Source organism: Oncorhynchus mykiss, chromosome 13 (assembly GCF_057628025.1).
Source record: "Oncorhynchus mykiss isolate SJ-2025 chromosome 13, ASM5762802v1, whole genome shotgun sequence".
In the NCBI taxonomy this organism is placed as follows: domain Eukaryota; kingdom Metazoa; phylum Chordata; class Actinopteri; order Salmoniformes; family Salmonidae; genus Oncorhynchus; species Oncorhynchus mykiss.
This window is the reverse complement of record NC_143034.1, coordinates 54,142,878-54,160,959: the sequence shown is the minus strand read 5'-3', so window position 1 is coordinate 54,160,959 and position 18,082 is coordinate 54,142,878. Positions and strand designations below refer to the sequence as shown.

The following is an 18,082-nucleotide window of genomic DNA, read 5'->3' as shown; positions in this document are numbered from 1 at the left end:
GGGACGACGTCCTCGATGCACTTATTGATAAAGCCAGTGACTGATGTGGTGTACTCCTCAATGCCATTGGAAGAATCCCGGAACATGTTCCAGTCTGTGATAGCAAAACAGTCCTGTAGTTTAGCATCTGCTTCATCTGACCACTTTTTTATAGACCGAGTCACTGGTGCTTCCTGCTTTAATTTTTGTTTGTACGCAGGAATCAGGAGGATAGAGTTCTGGTCGGAATTTATCAAATGAAGGGCGAGGGAGAGCTTTGTACACATCTCTGTGTGTGGAGTAGAGGTGATCTAGAATTTTTTTCCCTCTGGTTGCACATTTAACATGTTGATAGAAATTTTGGAGAACTGATTTAAGTTTCCCTGCATTAAAGACTCCGGCCACTAGGAGCGCCACCTCTGGGTGAGTGGTTTCCTTTTTGCTTATTTCCTTATACAGCTGACTGAGTGCGGTCTTAGTGCCAGCATCTGTCTGTGGTGGTAAATAAACAGCCACGAAAAGTATAGCTGAAAACTCTCTAGGAAAGTAGTGTGGCCTGCAATTTATCACAATATACTCTACTTCAGGCGAGCAAAATCTAGAGACTTCCTTAGATTTCGTGTACCAGCTGTTGTTTACAAATATGCACAGACCCCCCCCCCCCCCCCCCCCTCGTCTTACTGTGTGCTGTTCTATCTTGCCGGTGCAGCGTATATCCCCCTAGCTGAATATCCATGTCGTCCTTCAGCCACGATACCAAAGACTAATTGAGTGTATGTAAACTTCTGACCCACTGGGAATGTGATGAAAGAATTTAAAGCTGAAATAAATCATTCTCTCTACTATTATTCTGACATTTCACATTCTTAAAATAAAGTGGTGATCCTAACTGACCTAAGACAGGGAATTAAATGTCAGGAATTGTGAAAAACTGAGTTTAAATGTATTTGGCTAAGGTGTATGTAAACTTCCGACTTCAACTGTATCTCTACATATCTCTATATATATCTCTATCTCTCTCTATATATATATATATATATATATATATATATATATATATATATAGAGAGAGAGATAGATAGAGAGAGAGAGATAGAGATATATAGAGATACACCTTAGAGATACACCTTAGCCAAATACATTTAAACTCAGTTTTTCACAATTCCTGAAATGTAATCCTAGTAAAAATTCCCTGTCTTAGGTCAGTTAGGATCACCACTTTATTTTAAGAATGTGAAATGCCCACAACCCACAACCAGATGCATCTGGTTTTCAGTGATACTTGAATTAGCTGTATCTCTGCAAACCAGATGCATCTGGTTGTTGGCAATTCCACTAAGGGTGACCCCTGGCTCTACACGGAGCACAACATCAGGAAGTAGTATTAGCCACTAGTATGGTGGTGGAAAATTGTGTTTTGTAAAGAAAGAACACATATTTTCCTGTTTTTTTCCCGCCTTCTCGTCATTAAATCGATTTAGAGAGTAAATCGACTCCACTGCAGCCTGAATGGAGAATGTTTTATGTACAAATATATAAAGGAAGAGAAGCTTAGACTTAACCTCAGAGAGAGAGAGAGAGATGCCAGGGGCATACTACAACACCTAGATGCATTTCTTTATGTCAAATGGCTCCTGCGTCATCTATACAGATAGAGACGTGCAAAAGGAGGCTAATTCATACATTTTCAATCCAAATATTTTTTATAAAGATCAGCATTATATTGTTAGATTATAGGAGTAACTCTGGTAGGCCTAAAACAGACTTCCTCACCTCAAGTTCAACTGTCTGAGTCAGTTGGAGAGCCGGGTCGGGAGAGCTGGGATGCACTGCCTTCATATCACAGGTCTGCAGTAGCTTAAGCTTAACAATAACCACACCATACCAAACTTTCACAAATGTTTCTAAACTTTATTAGGATAATATAAAAAGTAAGTCAAGCCATTGTTTATAGGGAAAATAAAAAACAGAAGATTGAATGTAAACCAGGGAAAAAACGCACTTGTCACGTTCTGACCTTTATTTCCTTTGTTTTGTCTTTATTTAGTATGGTCAGGGTGTGAGTTGGGGTTGGCAGTCTATGTTTGTGTTTCTATGTTTGGTTTCTGTTTCGGCCTAGTATGGTTCTCAATCAGAGGCAGGTGTCGTTAGTTGCCTCTGGTTGAGAATCATACTTAGGTAGCCTGGGTTTCATTGTTGGTTTGTGGGTGTTCGTTTCCGTGTGTGTATTTGTCGCCACACGGTACTGTTTCGGTTTGGTTATTTCACATATTCGTTTATTGTTTTTGTATTTCATAGTGTTCAGTGCTTTTCTTATTAAAATCGTCATGAACACTTACCACGCCGCATCTTGGTCCGATCCTTACTCCTCTTCAGACTAAGAGGAGGAAATCTGCCTTTACAGCACTACCATTCCCTGTGCCCAATAAGAAAACACACAACCCTCCCCCCAGTAGATTTCAACCTGTCAGTTGTTGCAGATGCACCTTGCTGACTTCCCTCCTTGACTTTTGTATACAGTTGGTTGCTTTTGCCTCACCACTTAAATGAGCCCTCTGTAATTAGTTACTGAGTTTTCCCAGTGAGGTCACTTTAAGTTCAGAAAAAACTCCCTTCCCTATTTATAGCACATGCATTGCAGCAAAATCGGTGTACTAATTTATATAAAATCCCCCATCAATCTTATTACAATCTTCAAAAAAGACACACTTCCTCTCATAGATGGGGGCTGAATGGTCATTCATGGTGTGATGTCAAAGTTGTACAGGCCAGATGTGTTGGTTCATGTTTTTTTTCTTCATGTGTTTAGTTCTCACTGAAAGCTGAGTCTCTGGCACCCTGCCTGTCTGGAGGAATGTAATTTCAGTTACTCAATGTTTACTTAAATTGTATTGTTTGTCACTTCCTGTTTTAGTGAATGTAATGTTTATTACAGAACATTGTATTTAAAGTGTGGACAGAGATTGTGATATAGACTGAATATACCAAAGATTAGGAACTCCCCCTTTTGCCGTCAGAACAGCCTCAATTCGTCGGGGGCATAGACTCTACAAGGTGTCAAAAGTGTTCCCCAGGGATCCTGGCCCATGTTGACTCCAATGTTTTCCACAGTTGTTTCAAGTTGTCTGGATGTCCTTTGGGTGGAGGACCATTCTTGAAAACACACAGGAAACTGTTGAGTGTGAAAAACCCAGCAGTGTTGCAGTTCTTGACACAAATCGGTGCGCCTTGCATCTATAACCATACCCCCCCCCCCCCCCCGTTCAAAGGCATTTAAATATTTTGTCTTGCCCATTCACTCTCTGAATGGCACATAGACCCAATCCATATCTCAATTGTCTCAAGGCTTAAAAATCCTTCTTTAACTTGTCTCCTCTCCTTCATCTATACTGATTTGAAGTGGATTTAACAAGTGACATCAATAAGGGATCATAGATTTCACCTGGATTCACCTGGTCAGTCTATGTCATGGAAAGAGCAGGTGTTCTTAATGTTTTCTATACTCGGTGTAAAGCATGCACAGAGATGATGATTTAAAGTGTTATTAGGTAGGCCTATTTTTGTAAATAAAACATCAGTCAGCTTTAGAGGCCCTGGTGGTGTAAAGTAGCCCTACTTGGAATAAAATGTAGTGCATTTAATAAAAGATTATTGAATTTAATTCAATTGGATTCAATTCAAGCCTGCTTTCCTCTACTATGTCTTCATTGAAACTCCCCATCATACAGTAGTAGGTGAGCGAACATACAGTATATCATGCCCCATTCAATGGTAGAATAAAATAAATAGGGTCTGAGGCCAGGTTGTCAGGGTGACGAATGTCTTGTGACACAATACGCATATTTCAGCCATTTGTCCACAGCTAGGTTGCATTAGAAATGTTCTATTAGTTGATGTCAGTTATGATTCCAATGTACTCATCTTAAATGTGTTAATACATAGTTGTCAGTGAGCAATATAGCGCTGTGCACTTTACTCTGGTTAGTAAAGACAAAATCTGGTTATTAAAGAATCATCAATGCATTCAAAACTCAAGCATTTCATCAAATTTCATGACACTTTCATTTGGCATTTTTCCATCTGTATGATGTGACAGGTTGTTCCATGAGAAAGCGGTTGATAAATCAAAATCAAATGTGCCGAATACAACTGGTGTTGTATTACCGTGAAATGCTTACTTACAAGCGCTTAACCAACAATGCAGTTTTAAGAAAATAGAGTTAAGAAAATATTTACAAAGTAAACTAAAGTAAAAAATAAAATCTATAGAATAGTAACACCATAAAATAACAATAATGGGGTTATATACAGGGGGTACCGGTACCAAGTCAATGTGTCTTACTGTCACTCATGAGTTAAAGGGAGAAATTCCCTACCTCAATCAGCCCTCAAAGTCAGCCAAATCCCCGATTTCACAATCTTTCACATGCCACAATGACTCACTTCCAGGACTCGGCTTTAAAACAGCTCTCTCCCCACAGTGGCAGACAAAGCGGTTCTATTCTCACAGCGGCAGATTCAAACTCTCCACAGACAGAGAAGGAAGGAAAGAAAGAACTCGCAACTGGACTGACAAAGAGAGAAAGATATAACAATAAAATACTTTACAATACCTGTTACCAGCTAGATAACAACCGTAGACTTTATTAGAGGATTTCTAGTAGGATCATCTGTAACCCCAAGATGAGCATCAGAATGTCAGCCAGCCTTGTCGTTGTGCTCCTGGCCCTCCTGACCATTACTGAGGGTGAGTTTATATTATTACCTACATCACTCTGACTCAATGCATTGACACTAATGGACATGAATATAATGGTTATGAGCAGTAGGATTACTATTTACCTTTATATACTGTATCTTGTATCTTATTTTACATACAAATAAATCTGCATCTCTCTCTCTCTATATATATGAAATATATACTGTATATATGCCATTTAACACACACTTTTCTCCAGAGCAACTTACAGTCATGCTTGGATTACTTTCTCTCTTTCCCCCTCTCTAACTAATCAAGTGTGTTTGTCATCACGGTGGATGCCTGTGTATTCCTTCTACCGCTGACCCTTGACCTCTTACCTCTGACAGGGATGAGTCTGAGAGGCATGGGGGCTGACCTGCGATGTCGCTGCATTGAGACGGAAAGCAGACGAATTGGTAAACTCATTAAGAAGGTGGAGATGTTCCCTCCCAGCTCGCACTGCAGAGACACTGAGATCATGTGAGTCCTGCTGCTTCCTGATTATAGTCATATTACACTGGCAAATGCTTACTGTAAAATATGGTTATTATATGATGTTGACATTAAATGTGGTTACTATATAATGTTCATTTAAAAAATATATAACTTCAATTAATCAGTCCTACTCCCTGACTACCATCCAATTTCACTAGCTAATGCTGACACTAAAATGTAGTTATTACCAGGTTTCATGATTGTCTGACTGTGCTGTGTGTCTGTCCTGTAGTGCCACTCTGAGCAAGAGCGGTCAGGAGATTTGTCTGGATGTCAGCGCTCCGTGGGTCAAGAGGGTCATTGAGAAGATGCTGGCCAAGTAAGTACAATATAAATTGTACAGCCCATGGATGTAAACCGACCGGGTAAAACAACACAGATAAGATGACTGTCTTTTAACAAAGACTAAATTGGACAAAATTATGTCAGAAATACAGCAGAACATGACTTGCTTCACCTGACAGAAATATGTCTAGGTTCAAGTGACATTATTTAATCTTTCCTTATCCTAAGCTTGGGGAATTTTCTAATCTAGCTTCACAAAAAGTTGTGAATCAACTTCACATGGGCAATTATATTGTAATAACGTAATCTTTTATTTTCCTCAACAGCAACAAATGAAGAGGGGTCATCATTCCATGGGTCATCATTCCATGGGTCATCATTCCATGGGTCATCATTCCATGGGTCATCATTCCATGGGTCATCATTCCATGAATTCTCAAGATACAAACCAAATAAGTATTTATAAGCTTGATAGGCTGAATTCTATCATGTTCTATCCAGGTTGGAATACAACATTAGATTTAGAGTGGCATGAGACTGTTTTAAGTGAAAAGACAGTCGGTTTCTTATATACAACCAAGTACTATGTACTAAACTTATATTTTATTTTAATTTATAAATTGTTTTTCTTTCATTGTTATAATCAAATTATGAGATTTACATGCATTCCGGTTGTATTGGAATGATTTCGTAATACAAACCTCAGTATATTTATTGATATATTTATTTGCCTATTTATTCAAATTAAACTGTTGGATCATGTTGAAACTTCCAATCTAATTCAATTACAATAAATGCGTGAAAAAAAACCTCTGAAATCTGCCTCTCACTGTCTCTATTTCCTGTATTTAACCATTACTCTAAAATGCAATCACAGCTTTTTACAACAGCTGGACTTAGACAAGCCGTATGACACTTTTCCCTGAAGCAAGGGAGGGTAGAGCATTGTAACAACAATACTAACAAGCAATCATTCAGTAAAAATAAGGACATCTCCTCACAGTAAAGCAAAAGTTGGATTTCCATTTGAAAGGAAAATGGTAATTTATTGTTGCCCGTTTGAGTCATGGATTAAGATAGTGCTTGTTTCTACACAGTGGCCAATGAGCTCGGCTTGGATACAAGTCACTTTAGAGCAGTGGTTCTCAGCTAATTTTGCCTGGGGACCCAAATTTGACAATGACAATTGAGTTGGGACCCAATATGATGGACTGTTGATGATTACATTTTGTATTGTTGTATTGCAGCTGCTTTCTTGGGCAGGCTTCACTTGCAAAATAGACTCAATTATGGTATTAAAGAAAGGCATTACACAGCCATATTAACAGAGAAAACATGTAGTATAAATTCATGAAGTAAGTCATTTAATTAAGCGACCAGTTCAGGAGTTGGTTGTAATAAATGATCAGAACTGTGGCAGTGTCATTTCCGTGAACTTCCTGCGAGATCAAATGACAGCTCCAACAGCAGATCCTTTTCGTTGCTTGGCAACATGATGCTTCCCATCTCCACTCAAAAGGTGTCCGGTGTCCAAGTCTACTGTTCTCCTCCGACAAGTAGTCGCCAAATTTTCCCTGCAAGTTGACAAGATGCTGTTTAGCGGGTTTTTTCAGTGTGTCGAGATGCGCTATGCTGATCAGATTCTGAATCTCGAAATCAGCATTGGGAAACATGTCAAACCTCCTGTTAGAAACATGATATGCCCAAACAGTAAGCTTAATATTGAAGGAATCCACTTCATCTGTTCAAATTGATTGCGCCCCCTCCCTCCCTTGCATTGACACATTGAGCAAATTCAGATGATCAAAAATATCCGCCAGGTAGGCAACCTGCGCAAGCCATTCCTCACAATCAAAATGTTCGAAGCTCATAAAAGCGACCCAAAAGTTTACCCTGGAAAGCCAGTGGACCCCTGCATGATAAAGCACCTGCTGGTGCTCCTTCCCCATATCCCCGCAGAAGGCCTGGAAACACCTGCTTTTCATGGAACTCTTTTTGATATAGTTGATACACTTGATCACATTCTGGAGAGTGGCGTGGAGCTCAGGCACGATGTCCTTCGCTACCAAAGCCTCCCTGTGTAGGAAACAGTGGTTCCACGTCGCACTCGGTGCTCTCTCCGGGATCAGCTTTACTAATCCTTAGTGCTTTCCCGTTATGACAGCTGCCCCATCAGTGGTCACACCAACGCACCCATTCCAGACCAGTCCCACGGAGCCCAGGTACATATCCATTGTGCTAAAGACATCCTCTGCGGTGGTGGTTGGAAAATCAGCACTAAAGAGGAACTGCTCCTCAAAGTTATTATCCCAGACGTGTCTGACATAGACCATTAGAATTGCATTTTTTAGCCACATCTGTGGATTCATCAAGCTGCTGTGCGTAATGGTAATTTGCAGTGTTGCCCTATGATGTCTGACACGATATCTCCTCAGACACGTCCTGGATTCTCTTCCTCATGGTGTCATTGGATAGGGGTATGGTTTTAAGTTTGTTGGCGGCTGACTATCCCATGATTTCAGTGCACATAACAATCGCAGCAGGGAGTATGAGATCCTCTGCGCTGGTTGGGCTTTTTTTGCACTTAGCAATATGCTGGGCCACAAGGTACGACGCGCAAAGTGCCTTTTCTTGTACTGTGCATACCTTGTTCAATTCATCATGTGAGGCCTCCAGATATTGAAATTTCCTTTTAAAAAAGTCCGCTGTCTATCTTTGTGGCTTGGATGCTTGGTGCCGAGATGCCTTTTCATTTAGGAAGGTTTCATGCTCTCATTAGCTAACAGCTCATTGCATTGGACCCACTTCCGGCTACACCAGCGGAGGCTCCTCAGAGGAGGACCACCTTCCTCAGTAAAATTTCATAAAAATACTTTTAGTGAAACATTTAAAAAAAAATCATTTTTGAATAAAACTATACTAAATATATATGTCACCAAATAATTGATTGAAATACACTGTTTTGCAATGAAGGTTTGTGTGCGTTTGCTCGGCCATGGAAACCCATTTTATGAAGCTCCCGACAAACAGTTATTGTGCTGACGTTGCTTCTAGAGGCAATTTGGAACTTAGTAGTGAGCGTTGCAACAGAGTACAGACCATTTTTACGAAATTTGATGAACTGACTTCTTGGAAAGGTGGAATCCTATGACGGTGCCACGTTGAATGTCACTGAGCTATTCAGTAAGGCCATTTTAATGCAAATGTTTGTTTATGGAGATTGCATGGCTGTGTGCTCGATTTGCTACACCTGTCAGCAAGGGGCGTCGCTGAAATAGACGAATCCACAAATTTGAAGGGCTGTTCACATACTTTTGTATAAATAGTGTATGATCAGGGCTGGGCCTAGCCTTTTATGTTTTAAAGTTAATTTCCTGCAATTCCATACATTTTGACATTGAGTATAGAGGAAGTATTGCCATTTTAAAGCAAGTTTTCTGCAATTCTACACATTTTGCCATGTGTCAGAGAGAACATCTAGCAATTGTATAACTAATTTCATGCAATTCGGGCTAGGGCCAGCCCAGCTCCCACAGCATCACAACAAAACACACATAGGCTTTTGTTGAAGTAAATACTTATTTTCCTCTCACACTATCGGTTCCTCAAAGTGGTCTAATCCCGCCCCCTCCATTGTCCACTGCCCACCCTTTTCCCATCGTAAACCCCATCTCACAATTCAACGCAGGCCCTGGTGTGGTATCACTTCATGATTTTTCCCCATAGAACATCCGATGAAGGGATTAGGCTAGTTGAAACACACACTTGAATCCCAAATCACCCTCTTCCCCCCTCCATTTGCGTGTTCACGTACAAGCGTCCATAAACTGAAGGAGCAAAATTGTAGCATCTTGCCTATGCCGTTCGGCCATCACTCTTCCATATATTTATATGTACATATTCTTATTCATTCCTTAACACTTGTGTGTAAAAGGTAGTTGTTGTGAAATTGTTAGATTACTTGTTAGATATTACTGCATGGACGGAACTAGAAGCACAAGCATTTCGCTACACTCACATTAATTAATCTGCTAACCATGTGTATGTGACCAATACAATTTGATTTGATCTAATTAGACCCTCCCGTAGACACTTCTATTGAGCCTGCAACGCTGCCGCCTTCATAGCCAATTAGAATACCATAAGGAACAGTGTTATTTGAGTTTGTGCAATTTCACACAAGAATGGAGAAGCGTGACTAATTATGACAAGTGCATTTGTTTATGTCTGAATTCGAGACTTGACAAATACAAAAGATGAGATACTTATGAAAGTAAACGTTTAAGTGTTTATTTAGCCTACTGATGTTTTATTATTTAAAAGTGGAACATGAATTGTCCTGAAGTTGATGGGTTTACTGATCCTGTCACGGCTGATGAAAGGAGCGGACCAAGGTGCAGCGTGGTGAGCGTACATGTTCTTTAATAAAGAAAAAGACGCCGAACAAAACAATACACACTACAAAACAACACCGTGAAGCTTAAGGCTAAGTGGCATAAAGAAAGTCAACCTCCCACACACACAGGTGGGAAAAGGGTACCTAAGTATGGTTCCCAATCAGAGACAACGATAGACAGCTGTCCCTGATTGAGAACCATACCCGGCCAAACAAAGAAATAGAAAACATAGAACACAAAACATAGAATGCCCACCCCAACTCAACTCACGCCCTGACCAAACCAAAACAGAGACATAAAAAGGATCTCTAAGGTCAGGGCGTGACAGATCCTCTCACCACTCAATTCAAGGGACTTTATTGGGTAGGCCGTCATTGTAAATAATAACTTGTTCTTAACTGACTTGCCTAGTTAAATAAAAGGTACAAAAAAATTGCCAAAGCACCACTCTGGAAGTTACCCTCTGAGTTATGTCAGCAACACGTGACAATAGAGGGCACTCCGAGCAAGTTGGTAGCAGTCTTGCCAATTTAGCGTCTTTGTCGCTATATTTAGCGATTATTCAGACCCCTCTAGCGACACCTTTTCAAAAAGGTGACTAGCGACAAATCGAGTGACTTTTTCTGGTGTTATTGGAGACTTTTGGAGACTCTGACTTGAAAGCACATATCGTTCTTACTCTTCTCAATGAGCAGCGGGTGGGCCTGTCCCAAACCACTCACAGACGGCGCAGTCCTCGTGCAGCAGTCCCTCCCAGCTGCAATCAGAGCAGGAGATGTTCACCCCTCGTCCAGACTGCAAATGAATTGCGCATGCGGGAAGCCGCCACTGGCTGATCCCGCCCTGGCTTACATAAAAAAAACAATTAACCTGAATTAGGGCCAGACTAGTTACCATCATTTTCTCACATTGCCATTGACAGTTTTTTCTGTTGTCTCTTTTTGGTCAATTTAGATTTGTTAATGTAGATTGTATACAAAAAATGTAAAAAATGTTATGGTTAAAAATGTTCATGTTTTACTGTAACTTGTTGTAGGCTCCTAAGTGGACCACACGGTCAAAAACCAAACCGAATTAAGAAAACTAAACTAAAAAAATACTATAAAAATTAAATAAAAAACGAAGTAACTCTGCCAGTGTCTCTTTTGGGTCACTTTTGCCAGTCCCAAGCCCGGATAAAGGAGGAGGAGGGTTGGAATTGTGACATAAAAAAAAACAAGAATCGACAGCAGAAAGTTCATTTGTAGTTCTAAACATATTTAGGGTGTTTTTTTACTCACTTTTTGTCTCTCCCACAACGTTATTCCTCTCTCCTACATCGTCCATCACAATTACATGCACATGGCCAATTATGCAAATTAGGTAATGACGTCATCTAGCGACTGCTAGCGACTTTCAGGACAGCCAATAGCTACTTTTCTTACTGAGGAGTTGGCAACACTGGTTGGTCGGAGTGAGACGTGGTTTGGGAATAAACAAGAAGAGCTGCATTCCAAACACTTAAAAGACACACCCTTTCCCCTCAAATTATGTGGATACTTCTGATGTCTGACGAGTTGACACTTGCAGGGCAAGGGAAGAGTTAATTAATTTTAGATGGACCGCTCTTGCCTGGAAATTTCTCACTCTTTCCTTCTACTGTTGTGTTTTCAGTTTTCAGTCATAATTTTCTTAGCGGATGTACAATAATCGCAAATTGAATTATAAGGCGTTTCGTGCCCCAGAGTGAATATAATTGTACACTCGCAAACTCGATGAAAAACGAGGGCTGAGGTGCGTAAATTGGCAATTTCTTTAGCCTGGCAAATCATTTGGGCTGACTACAGAGATGGCTGCGGGGATTTGCCCAAGGGCATAAGGCAAAGTAGAGGAGGGTGTCTTTTATGTGTTTGAAAGTTATTTTTGTGATTAAATTTGGCCCGATCACATGACCTGGCCAGCAAAAAAAAATATGGGCGCGTTCTTATCTCTTTTGTCAAATAATTTTGAAGTGTGTTGCATTATGGGGATACAAATTGTCTGACATGCGCCTACATGTCGACTGCAGGAACTTGACAAAAATCATGTGATCAAAGGTAATCAAGTTTTGACTGCGGCCATCGCTTGCATTGTGGGAGGATCTATTGTCAATCAATCAAATCAAATCGTATTTGTCACATGCGCCGATCAGCCCTTAACCACAATGCATTTCAAGAAAGTGTTAAGAAAATAATTACTAAATAAACTGAAGTAAAATTTTTAAAAAGTAACAAAATAATGAGGCTAAATACAGGGGGTACCAGTACCGAGTCAGTGTGCGGGGTACAGGTTAGTGGAGGTCATTTGCACATGTAGGTATGGGTAAAGTGACTATGCATAGATAATAGACAGCGTGTAGCAGCAGTGTAAAAACAAATGGGGGGGTGTCAATGTAAATAGTCTTGGTGGCCATTTGATTAATTGTTCAGTAGTCTTATGGCTTGGGGGTAGAAGCTGTTAAAGGAGCCTTTTGGTCCTAGACTTGGAGCTCCTGTATTGCTTGCTTTGCGGTAGCAGAAAGAACAGTCTATGACTTGGGTGACTGGAGTCTGACAATTTTTTGGGCCTTCCTCTGACACCGCCTAGTCTATAGGTCCTGGATGGCAGGAAGCTTGGCCCCAGTGATGTACTGGGCCGTACGCACTATCCTCTGTAGCGTCTTACGGTCAGATGCCTTGCAGTTGCCATACTAGGCAGTGATGCAGCCGGTCAGGATATTCTTGATGGTGCAGATGTAGAACTTGGATCTGAGGTCCCATGCCAAATATTTTCAGGTGTTGCCGTGCCCTCTTCACAACTGTCTTGGTGTGTTTGGACCATGATAGTTCATTGGTGATGTGGAAACCAAGGAACTTGAAACTCTCGACCTGCTCCACTACAACCCCATCGATGTTGATGGGGCCTGTTCGGCCCACCTTTTCCTGTAGTCCACGATCAGCTCCTTTGTTTTGCTTACATTGAGGTAGAGGTTGTTGTACTGGCACCACACTGAAATAAGTTATGAACATTACAGTGTTTGTTTGACCCATGCGAGGGTGACTGAAACAGGAACCAACTTTTCTGCAGTTCATGTATACAGTGGATATGTACAAATTAATGTGATATTTGAGGCTCTCTCTCACACTAATTGATTGTACAATGTACACATATATATTTTCAGTTTGTGAGTTTGTAAATATGAGGGTTGGAAACATGTTTGTTTGGACATAATAAAGAAAAACTTTTGTAAACAATGGGAACACTGCCATTTTGCACTGAGCCTTGCTGTTGGAAAACCACATCAGTAGCTAGGTTTCCATCCATTCGGCAACAGATTTTCATGCAAATATTATGAGAAAAAAAGAAGGAACCCGCACACTGCTCTTGATAGTATCACTGCTCTTTAATAAGCTTTACGTGTTGGCCGCACGGCCTTCATCAGAGCGTTTGTGAGTAAAAAAAAAAAGATCACTCTTATGTTAACCTAGCCTCACCCACATCTGTTCCACGCATCGAATGGGGTTGGAGTCGATATTATAAAATCTGCATAAAGAGTGTGTTTCCACCAAACTGACTTGTTGTTAAGTCAGTGCATGATGACATAGTTGACACAACATGTACTTTTTCCCTTGAGTTTTCATGTACCAAATAAAAATCTAAAGTTCAATGTGTTTCAATTGCATTTTCTACTCTACCGCCATTTTTGTACAAAAATCAAAATGCAGATGTGTCTACTCTCGTCTTGACACATGCACTCTAGCCAACAGCTCACAGTTACAGTGAGGGTAGTCTACATGATGAGTTTACTATGGATAAGACCGAGAATATGTATATTTGTCCCCCATAAATGTATAATAATAATATATATATATATATATATATATATATATATATATATATATATATATAAATTATGGATAGCTATGTGCACACTCCAACACTAACATAATTTACAAACAAAGCATTTGTGTTTAGTGAATCTGCCAGATCATGGGCAGTAGAGATGACCAGGGATGTTCTCTTGATAAGTGTGTGAATTACACAATTTTCCTATCCTGCTAAGCATTCAAAATGTAATGAGTACTTTTGGGTGTCAGGGAAAATGTATGGGGTAAAAAGTACCTTATTTTCAGAAGTATTAAGACCTTTTGCTGTGAGACTCGAAATTGAGCTCAGGTGCATCCTGTTTCCATTGATCATCCTTAAGATGTTTATACAACTTGATTGGAGTCCACCTGTGGTAAATTCAATTAATTGAACATAATTTGGAAATGTACACACCTGTCTATATAAGGTCCCACAGTTGACAGTGCATGTCAGAGCAAAAGCCAAGCCATGCAGGCGAAGGAATTGTGCGTAGAGCTCCGAGATAGGATTGTGTCGAGGCACAGATCTGGGGAAGGGTACTAAAACATTTCGGCAGCATTAAGGGGCCCAAGAACACAGTGGCCTCCATCATTCTAAATGTAAAGAAGTTTGGAACTACCAATAATCTTCCTAGAGCTAGCCAGCCGGGCAAACTGAGCAATCGAGGGATCAGGGAGGTGACCAAGAACCCAATGGTCACTCTGACAGAGCTCCAGAGTTCCTCTGTGGAGATGGGAGAATCTTCCAGAAGGATAACCATCTCTGCAGCACTCTACAAATCAAGCCTTTATGGTAGAGTGGCCAGACGGAAGCCACTCCTCAGTAAAAGGTACGTGACAACCCGCTTGGAGTTTGCCAAAAGGAACCTAAAGACTCTCAGACCATGAGAAACAAGATTCTCTGGTCTAATGAAACCAAGATAGAACTCTTTGGCCTGAATGCCAAGCGGCACGTCTGGAAGAAACCAGGCACCGCTGGGATTGTTTGTCAATGGCAGGGACTGGGAGACTAGTCAGGATCGAGGGAAAGATGAACGGAGCAAAGTACAGAGAGATCCTTGATGAAGACCTGCTCCAGAGCGCTCAGGACCTCAGACTGGGCCGAAAGTTCCCCTTCCAACAGGACAACGACCGTAAGCGCACAGTCAAGACAACACAGGAGTGGCTTCGGGACAAGTCTCTGAATGTCCTTGAGCGTCCTTCACCTCTGCTCAGGTTGGGGCTGCTTGTCGACGTAGACTTAATTTACATACACATGGCATGTAGAACAGGCCAACGAAGCCTCATATGCACCTGAGTATAAATATAGTACCAGATGGTAACAGAACAGATCACAAGTAGACTATGAAATGCAGGCACTGTTGTCTTTCCAAGCAGTATACTAAGACAGAAAGACAATACATTTCAACTTCTTGAGGAACCCATGTCTTTGATCATGGACATGAACGTGGGCTGGATAGAGGATGTTGTCTTCCACATGAGCCTTCACTGGGATTCTCTGTCCTGAGTGGGCTATGTAAGCAACTTTAACTCTGCAGACACAAGTGACAGAGAGCAAAACAATTGGACTACAAGAAAATTATGCTACTTTTGTAGGCAAAACCATTTTTTTCAATAAATGTTAAAAAGATAAGCAAATGGTGGCACTCCCAAACATAAGGCGTATTTCAGTTACTTTTAACACACACATAGAAAATATGCGAAACATATTTGGCCCAATTTCAAAGACATTCCATCATTTCAGTACCTGGTTATAAAGACTCTGTAATAGACTATTTGTACAAATGTTTCAAATTATACCAACTAAAGTATTACAGTTTATCCTATGGTAGTTTCAACGAGCAGCAATAGCCCAAAGGCTGGCAGATATTGAGTCATGTCATCTTACTTTCCAAAGCAGCCGGCTATACATATGCTCGTAACCCCGTGGACTGGTTCATACATTCTCCATTCAACCTGCAAATAAGGTTTTCACTAGTTACCACAGTCACAAAGTCAAAATGGCTATATCGTAAAAATGTATGCTTTTTTAAATTTAAGGTTAGGTTAGCAGCGAGTTTTGATTAGGGTTCGGTTAAAATCAGATTTTAAGAAGATAAATCGTAGAATTACATGGGGTGTATGACTTTGTGGCTGTGGTAACTAGTGACAACCATGCTAGAAGTGGATGCTGATTAATGCGTTCAGCCAATCAGGTTGCAGCAGTCTGTTGTTTGTGCCTGGCTAACCTAACAAAGCAGGTGTAAAAGAAAACGCCTAAGCGGAGTTCCCACATCCGGTTTTCAGAGGGAAAAAAAGCTACACTACATGACCAAATGTATGTGGACACCTGCTCGTCGAACATCTCAGTCCAAAATCATGGGAATTAATATGGAGTTGTTCCCCCCCTTTTCTGCTATAACAGCCTACACTTTTCTGGGAAGGTTTTCCACTAGATGTTGGAACATTGCTGGGGGGACTTGCTTCCATTCAGCCACAAGAGCATTCGACAAACATTTCTGTATGACTTTGTTCACTGGGGTATTGTCATGCTGAAACAGGAAAGGGGATTCCCCAAACTGTTGCCACAAGGTTGGAAGCGCAGAATTGTCTAGAATGTCATTGTATGCTGTAGCGTTAAGAATTCCCTTCACTGGAACTAAGGGGCCTAGCCCGAACCATGAAAAACAGCCCCAGACTGTTATTCCTCTTCCCCCTTACTTTACAGCTGACACTATGCTTTCGGGCAGGTAGTGTTCTCCTGGCATCGCCAAATTCGTCCGTCGGATTGCCAGATGGTGAAGCATAATGCAACACTCCAGAGAACGTGTTTCCACTGATCCAGAGTCCAATGGTGGTGAGCTTTACACCACTCCAGCCAACACTTGGCATTGCACGTGTTGATCTTAGGCTTGTATATGGCTGCTCAGCCATGGAAACCCATTTCATGACGCTCCCAACGATGTGCTGACATTGCATACTTTTGTATATATAGTGTAGGTTGAATTAGCTGTATCCCTGAAAACCGGATGCATCCGGTTGTTGGCAATTCCACTAAGGGTGACCCCTGGCTCTACATGGGGCACAACATCAGGAAGTAGCATTAGCCACTAGTATGGTGGTGGAAAATGACGTTTCATAAAGAAAGAACACACGTTTCCTGTTTTTTTTCCCGCAGTCTCATCATTAAATCGAGTTAAAGAGGAAATCGACACCTTTACAGCCTGAACGGAGAATATTTTATGTACGAACCGGTCCACGGGGATACAAGTTTATAACTAGCTGTATACAACGCCTTTGGACAGTAAGATGAAACAACTCATTATGAGCTCAGGACCTACTTTCAAGGATTTTTGATCCTTATAACATTTGACTGGAGAGGCTTGGGAATTCCCCAGAACAGCGAGCGTCAGTGGAGGAAGTGCAATGATGCGACGGTGTAAAAATTGTGCTGTTAAGGTCAGAGATTTGTCTCCTGAATATACATCTTTGTTCGAGGTGTACATACCTACGTCTCCTGATTACAAACCAATATGACTTATAGGTATTCGTGCTCTCTTGAGAACGTTGATGATCTTGAAATGGAGTGGCAGTGGTGAAGGCTCAGAGGTTGAGCCAGTCCAGGATGAAGTAGGCCTACCTGCGGTGACAGGTGTAGTGGAGACTTCCAACATTTGCCCTGAGAATCCTACCAGAGATGAGTTTGGACAGGTAGGAGTGAGACTTTTGGAAAGAGTGGATTCTTGCTTTTTGGCCAACCTATACATTATGTCGGGCTGGGTAAAGGACAAACTGGGAATGGATGCATGTGAAAGTTTCCAGAAGTGGAATTGTTTTGATTTGTTGTGTATCCGTCGCCCAGAGTAAGTGCACGCTTTGAGTCACGCGGCTCGGGGCTCAAACTGTGGTGTGCTTTGCTCTCTGGAGCTGCTAAAAGGGGTGATCAGTGGGGTAGTGTTGAGTGTAAAAGGGGTGATCAGTGGGGCAGCGTTGAGTGTAAAAGGGGTGATCAGTGGGGCAGTGTTGAGTGTAAAAGGGGTGATCAGTGGGGCAGTGTTGAGTGTAAAAGGGGTGATCAGTGGGGCAGTGTTGAGTGTAAAAGGGGTGATCAGTGGGGCAGTGTTGAGTGTAAAAGGGGTGATCAGTGGGGCAGTGTTGAGTGTAAAAGGGGTGATCAGTGGGGTAGTGTTGAGTGTAAAAGGGGTGATCAGTGGGGCAGTGTTGAGTGTAAAAGGGGTGATCAGTGGGGTAGTATTGAGTGTAAAAGGGGTGATCAGTGGGGCAGTGTTGAGTGTAAAAGCGGTGATCAGTGGGGTAGTGTTGAGTGTAAAAGGGGTGATCAG

At 41.3% G+C, this 18,082-nt stretch overlaps 1 protein-coding gene across 1 annotated transcript; it reads left to right on the top strand.

Moving 5' to 3' along the window:
* The first annotated feature begins 4,488 nt into the window (after nucleotides 1-4,488).
* Nucleotides 4,489-6,309, top strand: il-8 (cxc chemokine-like). The gene is given in 4 exon segments (NM_001124362.1): nucleotides 4,489-4,726; nucleotides 5,068-5,200; nucleotides 5,448-5,534; nucleotides 5,827-6,309. Coding segments are annotated over 4 exon segments (294 nt in total). The 5' UTR covers nucleotides 4,489-4,662; the 3' UTR covers nucleotides 5,837-6,309.
* Nucleotides 6,310-18,082: the final 11,773 nt, after the last annotated feature.